Below are 8,099 nucleotides of genomic sequence, written 5' to 3' on the forward strand. Positions count from 1 at the left end.
GATGTGTCAAAGATTTTTTTGTCTCTTTTATTGGAGAATAAATCCAACAATGGCATACGATATAAATATTATACATTTATTGCATGATTGATAAGGAAATATGAAGATTTATTCCCCCATGAAAAGTCACTTTTCCCGAGGGCAACGCCTGAGGGAAATATAATTTTTGGGGGAAATATAATTTTGGGGGGGAAATAAATCTTCATATTTCCAGAATTTTCATGCAATAAATTGTTTATTATACAGAACGACAGGTGATAATTTAGACTACGTCGGTTTCTAATCGTTTTTCAATTCTAGTAAAGCTATAACGTAGTTAATGTTTACCGGTCTCTTTCTATGACAGTTTTGAATTTCTGATATAAAACGGGTTTAAAACGATTTTTTAATAGAACTTATCATTTAATTACATCGTATGCTCATTCTCGGGAATTTTCATGAGCATTGGATGAAAATTCGAGGGGGTGGGATATGATGAAAAATATGACGCTAATCGGGAAATATGAAGTTTTATTGCCTTGGCACGTGATTGCCTAGAACCAATCAGATGTTGCGTTATATAGAATAATCATATTGAGGTATAATAATACATTTAATTTACTGTACTTTATTAAATATATTTGCTCTGAAAGATAATGCAGTATGCATGTCTTGCCTATGATAATGGTATGATAGACATTCTGTAATTAACGCTTTTAGATTTCTTTGTATGAGTAGTAAATTGTATCAATCCTTATCTAGAGTAACGGTAAAATTTATATGTAATATATGTCTGTTTGGTAGTACATGTAAGAAATATTATCTACTTCTCGCTAAAAGAGACTGTTTTAGCTGCAATAATGTTGCCCTGTCATTTTGGTTTTTTTTTTTAGAGTGATAGATCTAATACGTCGGATAAAAAATCGCAGAGGACTACAATGGCATGAATGACCATTCATTTATGTATAGACAAACATTAGATATGTTTAAAATACGCAATACATGCAGGCACATAGCATCGGGGGGGGGGGGGGGGGGGCAGGGGGGGGCCTGCCCCCCCCCCCCCCCCCCCCACACTTTTTCTCGCAGCAACACATTTTCTAAAATTTACATATAAAAAATGGAATGATCATGGGGTTGGCCCCCCCCACTTTTTTGGGAGTATGTAAAAAATTGATAAGTAAATAAGGACATGAGGAGTAAAATTGAAGTTACATAGTACACCAGCCCCCCCCCCCCCCCGGATTAGGATTTTGAAGATTTTTGGAAACTTAAAATTTTCTTTTCTTTTCTTTTTTTTTGCTTGTCAAGATTTTTTGGATGAGTCTGCCCCCCCCCCCCCCCCCACTTTCAAAAACGACGCTTCGTGCCTGACATGTACCGTTTATAACACCGTCAACCCAAATTCTCATCTGGCGATGATCTAATGATGAGCATTTGTTTGTTTTCAAGTAGCTTATGGATGCTTGCTTTATGGATCAGCAACCCCCCCCCCCTTTTCAAAACAAAATCCCTTTACCGCTATGATACATGTATATGAGGAATGAAATCATCGGATGTGAATGATGAAATTCCTTATACACAAGTGCAATCTTCGATATCAATCATACTTTTTACACCACATCATTTATTGTTTATGATAAATATGCAGACTTAATTAACTGCAGCCTGCAGGCCTGTAGCTCCCGGTCTGAAGAAATTCGGATGGACGTCCAGGTCGTCTATCCGAATTTTTTTCAGACTGGCAGTTACAGAACCACCACAGACCAAAAAAGAAAATAACGTATGTTATTCGTTACACAATAAAATGTTTTTTTTATTGATTCATTAATTGGAATATGAGGGTGCCGACATTGCAGAAAAAAATACATAATCCACGTTATAGGAAAAATTACATTTAATGTTTATGTTTACATATCTTTCCTTTCATAAATGAATGAATTGCTCGTAAGGAGTATCAAAAAAAAGTAATTAAATTATTGTTAACGTACATTAGGACATTAGAAATGGCAATTTGTCTTAAATTGGAGTTTGAGTCTGGCATTTAATTTAATACGATTATTTCGTGCAGTCCGTGATTTTTTTAAAAGTTGCTGAAAGTTTCGACCGATCAATAAACTGGGTAGAACTGGATCGGGTAGATTTCAGCATTGTGAGTATCGTTATAACGCTGTGAATCGGTTTGCTTAAGAAATAGAGGAGACAATACTCATTATAAAATGGATGTAAATACATGTAAAAGTTACGACGACCAGACATAAAAAGTAGACATTCACTAGCTGTAGATCTACGCATTTTTACAAGTTTTACGATTCGCGCATGTAACAAACAGCTAGGAATTTGATGGGAGCCCAGTCGTCTATTTAATGTCTGATCAGCCATAAAGTTATATGTGTTTCAACAAAACCATCGTACTGAGGGGGTAAGGGGACCCCCTCTGTAAAATTCAAATTTCTTTGAATTACTTTATAAAATTACCAAAAATATGCCTCGGACCCCCTGGCATACTAAAATAAGCGTCAAACCCCCCCCCCCCCCCCTTGGAAAATTTTCTGAATCCACGCATCGTACTTTCTGGTGTGCCTACGTAATGAGTACACATCCCAAATGAAACCAGCGTCAGTTTCGTCCAATGTTTCATTAAAATACCTCTATAGGATCAACGGACGGTACATTGAGGTTATCTGTTTATTTTGTCCAAACAACGACAAAGCCATCTAAATAGTTCCAAATACATGTACATGTATATTGTCTATCTCATAGTCCACATGCACCTAAAATTGTCCATTAACAATAATTCCGTTTACAAATAACGGGAATTTTATTATGCAAATTTCACAACCAATACAATGAAAGACATGCAAAATTACATGTATATGCAAGCGGCTTCTCGAGCGAAGTACATGGATTATATTTTGATATGTGGAGAATAATGAATAACTTTATCTTTTTGCCTGTAATTCTACTTAGTACATATATTGACATTTATCAACAACTGACAGTTGAATGTTTTAGTCGTATTGATATTTCTAAAGTTAAAGATTAAAAATATAATGACAGTCTTCAGTCATAGCAATATGTTAAAACAGACATATGTTACATTAAACTAAACCTTAAAAAATCAAAGTTATCTGGTCGATAACATAAACTAACTATATCCATTCGCTGACTATTGTGCACATATGTTTCTTTTGTTTTATGAATGTAATAATCATAAAATTTTCTCCAATCATATAACCCCCCTCCCCCCCCCCCCCCAAAAAAAAAAACCACCATCCCCCCAAAAAAAATCAAAACAAAAAAGCATGTTTTCAATAAGAAGTTTGTCGATTTTATGCCGTTTAAAAAAAAATTTCAAAACAGAAAAGCACCTCCATTGGTTCTATTAATATTATGCGGATTTCTTAGCTCAGTCTAAATCACTACTATGGACATTGTGTATTGTTTTGAATCTCTGACCATATTTTTTGGATTTCAGTCAGCGAATATCTGTGACCACTGACCGCATGTTTGAATGAGCAAGCTGTGGGTTCCCGCTTCTGATACGTAAATTCGTTTCGATTTATAACCTGTACTTTGGCAATTCTTCTACAAATTCCTGTTATAAAAATGTCCTCCAGCCAAAACATGTTGACATGTTGTGAAACATTGTAAATTGGTCCTATCGAGTCTTTTGTAAGCACATAAGCAGTTCCGCTACAGTAAGATGGGTAGAATTTTTTTGAGTATTCTTTATATGAAGCATACCACTTGCTGGTTGGATCCCTAATTGGTACGGCTCCATTATTAAGACACCCAATAACGGCGTTAGATGGTCGAGTTTTCTTCAATATTGACACCAAATTAGGAATGTGAATGAACATATCATCGTCTGCTTTTAAGATATATTCAGCTTCCGCGCAAAATTGAGAAACCCATTTCAACATAGCGACCGATTTGATCGAGAGGTTTCTGTAAGAGTCAACAAAATCTTCTTGGACGATGTCGTGATGTTCCGAACTTTCTTTCATGATATCCGTTTGGATACTTGCATTTCCTGGATTCCCCAGTAAAAACACGAGTTTCACTTGCGGATCTCTTGTAACTATTGACCCCCATGTTTGTCTTATCGTCTGCCTGTGGAATATGTTTGCTGGTGAAATGCAGACGACCACTAGCAAAAATATCGAATCCTTCTGTCTACATGCGTCTGATTCCGATATTATGTAGCTAAAATTGTGTTCGTTGGAAATTAACGTATAGTCCATGTCCCCAAAAGGTCCTGAATCTGCCGTTCCACTCTTGAACTGAAGTCTTCGTCTTCTTCCTGTGTTTTTCACTGACATGTAAACAACAAATAACACCAAAGCACAACACAAAGCTATCATCACGCGGAAGAATTTGGACTTCATTTCACGGGATCATACTCCATACGGAAGTCTAAGCCATTTTGAATATTATCGTAATTTGTTATAAATCCTTAATCAGCGATATCATAGAAAACTGTCCAAGAAGTGTGTTGTTACGTGTGCTAACTTTTTATCTCTCTCCCCGTCAAGGCCTAGCAAGATTAATTTTACCTGTGTATAGTGACACATATCTCTTGGTCGACGAATGCAAATTACCGCGTCATGAAAACAATGCGCGCACGTGTCGTAGGCAAAATCCGTTTCAATGATCGAATTCAGCCAAAAGGCATTTTCTTCCTTACATGCACATAAACGGAAAAACTAAATGTAAAATGATGAATTTATTAAATACAACAGTGATATAAAATGGTTACAACAGATTTGCATAATAAATCAGGTCTTAATGCACTTTCCACAATATTAACTAAAATACGACATCCACATTCAAACGATGGCCACTGTTGAACCACTCTCCTTTCCTACGAACACTGTTGTAGGGTGGAAGCTTAAATGACAACATGCTCTGCTTGTCCAGACGTTTAACAGTTGATTTACAAACATACGTTATCGGAACCTTATCAGAACAGTAGCTTGACATTGATACGTAAAAACATATACCGGTATTTTTTACCTAAAATGCCACGCATAGTGCTCGATTGAGTGACAATTTCATACAAAAGGCAATGATCGGTAGTTTAGCTAAAAGACCAATCTAAAATTATATGTAGTGTGTGCAAAATCGGAGGGTCTCGAAAACTAAGCTAAAACCGGTTTCTCTAGCCAAGTGAGTAGTGTTCACCGATCGGGGTGTCTCTAGCCTATTGAGTAGTGTTCACCGATTAAGCATACCTTAGTCCTCGAAGCCTTCCGATGTGCTTGCACATTCGGAAGGCCTCGGAAACTCAGGAAGATAAGGGATCTAGCCCAGTGAGTAGTGTTCACCGATTGGTTTGTCTCTAACCTAGTGAGTAGTATTCACCAATTAAGCGTACCTTGGTCCCCGAAGGCTTTCGATGAGCTTGCACATTCATGAGGCCTCGGAAACTCAGCGAGATCAGGGATCTAGCCCAGTGAGTAGTGTTCACCGATTGGTTTGTCACTAACCTAGTGAAAAGTTTTCACCGATTTAGCGTACCTTGGTCCCCGAAGCCTTCCGATGTGTTTGCACATTCGGATGGCCGTAGGAACTAAAGTAGATCAGGGATCTAGCCCAGTGAGTAGTGTCCACCAATCGGTTATTCCTTCCATTGACATGAAAGTAGTGAAAGCTGGTGCGACGGGCTCTCACAAGCTAGAACAATTTTAACAAGACCTTGGACTTTCAGTAGGATGTAACGATCTATTTCTTGCGTCAAAACAAGTTAAAATGACGCTGGTTTCAAGTGAAATATACACCGATTGCGTAGTCTTTGCTCAAAAGCCAGACAAATCCTGTTGATTTCAAAGAGCCATGCCTGAGAGGCATACAATGAAATAGACAGGCCTACGTCACATTGCAGTTTGACTCAAATACCCAAAGTCCAAGTCTTGTTAAAATGGTTTTAATTAACAGTCTTTATAATTATTCATAAAGTTTTTTTTTAAAGTTATGATTGAGGTTAATCTAATAGTGTTCATGCAGTTGATTATTATCATAAAGTTGGTAGTCCATTACGGGCTTTTGCAACAGAACCCTGATCACGTGATGTAAACCAAGTATTTGCTCTGTAAATTCGAAATATAAGATGAAGGCAGCGTTCGATGGTGTGAACTTACTCGGCTCATGTTTAGGAAAGAATCACCGGGTTTCAGGTATTCGTTTGTCTAAGTTTATTCATGTGATTAACTGATTAACTAAGGAATGGTAGTTTGTTAAACTGTTTAACCGGCTGTTCGGTGAGAACGATGTTTTAGAATCACGCTCTTGACCGGATAAGTCGACAATAATTACTTTTATGCAAACCATTCATTATGTTAAGCATTGTCATGTGTAATGTGGGAACAGGGCTATATATAAGCTTGCTTAATCTAATAGAAGTTGTTTGCTGTAAAATCATTAAATTTTATAGGTGCTAGAGTTTCGTGAATTATAATGGCTCCACATTTTTTTTCTCTTGTAAGGTGCAAAAGAAAGAAGTAGGAGGCTTGTCATATTTCAAAACGAATATGTCGGTAATTTACCTGATTCTCGTTGATTGCAATTAGAAAAGTACGAACTTATTTGTTTATTATAATACATGTCTAATTGTAGCAAGGGTCCCCACCATGATTTCTAATAACCTTAAAGGCTTATCTATCAACCCTTTACAATCGGTACTTAAGTCTACACTAACTCTTAGATTTCAGAGAACATGGAGAAAAGAGGAGAATAGGGGAAACCTCCCACAGAAATGCGTGTCTTCCTCACCCTTATCCCGCAAATTTCTGGTTAGCCAATTATTACTTTACTATTAACGAGTCTATTTGTTTATTTAGAAAGTTCATAAACTGTTTTTGTTTAAAATGATGAACTTACTTGTATAACTCTTTTGATCATACAACTTCTTAATAACATTATATTCAATGATTTAAATTACTAAATATATGAACAAGCAAAGGAAGATAACTCCATTATGAAGAAGCAAGGGAAGATAACTCCATTAACTCCCTGAACTCTTTCCAACTGCTTTCAAAATATGTTTCATAGTTTTCTTCTTTCTCTTTTCTAAATATGTTAATTTACTAATTTCTTTGATTAAAATTCTGAGCAGAATAAGATAATAAGACAAATATATACCCCTCCCCTCTCAGCCATAACCCTTGCCTTACATGTAGGTGACATAAAAAATTATTAAAGATGAGTTTACTCAGGTGACCTAATAACGTAAAATAGGGTTTGACCAAAATTGTTACCATGCCCCTTTAAGGTGGCTCTATACACCACTTTTTGATGACGCAGTACGCAAAAAAGTAAATCTGGAAGCATGCACTTCCGGTCCTGGCTGATTTAAACTGAGTCGAACTGCATGGGGACCGCTCTTTTGAAAAATTTGTAAATGAATAGATTAAATTTGATAATTGGAAAATTCATTACTTACAAGTAATGTAGTATGTGACACCTTCACGTTGTGTGATATTGTTTATCGAAATAAACAATAAAATCAAGTATAATTTTTTAAATAGTTTCTTTCCCTTCATTGATATGTTACACCGTTGCACAATGGGTTAGTGGGTTCACTACTAACCTGAAGGTCAAGAGTTCGATTCCCGTTGAGAGCGATACGTTTTTTATCTTTCCAAAATTTTCTAAAACGTACATTAATATCGACAGATGTTCCTTACCACCATAAGGGGATGGGAGGGTTGCTTTGAATTTCTCTCAGGTTGGGATACATAAATCCTATTAGCCAAGTCAATTTTCCCCTTTATTTATTGGACTTATTTTTGCATAAAAGCGAAAAGATTCACTTATACGCGCACGGGCCTATAATGAAATACGTATGTATTTATCATTCCAACATTATATTTCGGAAATTTTCTTCAACTCAGAAATGAAAAGTCCCTAAGATGTTTGGGCCTTGGGACTTAGGAACGATAACCCTTACCTCAGGAACTTTCATACCAAATAAAATTTAAAATATTTTTTGCGTTAATCTGCAATGATTTTCATTCAATTTTTTATGTCACATTTATTAAAATACATTTTCTTATAACATCAAGCAACTTTTTCAGATGATTTGTCAACAGAGTTAGAAAATATGAAAAATTATGTTT

General features: G+C 36.2%; 1 protein-coding gene across 1 annotated transcript; it reads right to left on the minus strand.

The window, feature by feature from the left end:
• Nucleotides 1–3,308: 3,308 nt before the first annotated feature.
• LOC109619714 (beta-1,3-galactosyltransferase 1) lies at nucleotides 3,309–4,982 on the minus strand. The gene has a single exon (XM_020070473.3). It carries the CDS (start codon nucleotides 4,368–4,370, stop codon nucleotides 3,405–3,407), a length of 966 nt encoding a protein of 321 aa, XP_019926032.2. The 5' UTR covers nucleotides 4,371–4,982; the 3' UTR covers nucleotides 3,309–3,404.
• Nucleotides 4,983–8,099: the final 3,117 nt, after the last annotated feature.

Source organism: Magallana gigas, chromosome 3 (assembly GCF_963853765.1).
Source record: "Magallana gigas chromosome 3, xbMagGiga1.1, whole genome shotgun sequence".
In the NCBI taxonomy this organism is placed as follows: Eukaryota; Metazoa; Mollusca; class Bivalvia; order Ostreida; family Ostreidae; genus Magallana; species Magallana gigas.

Bases quoted from the DNA above. Each gene is read 5' to 3' on its own strand.
- LOC109619714 (XM_020070473.3), bottom strand. From the start codon at position 4,370: ATGAAGTCCAAATTCTTCCGCGTGATGATAGCTTTGTGTTGTGCTTTG.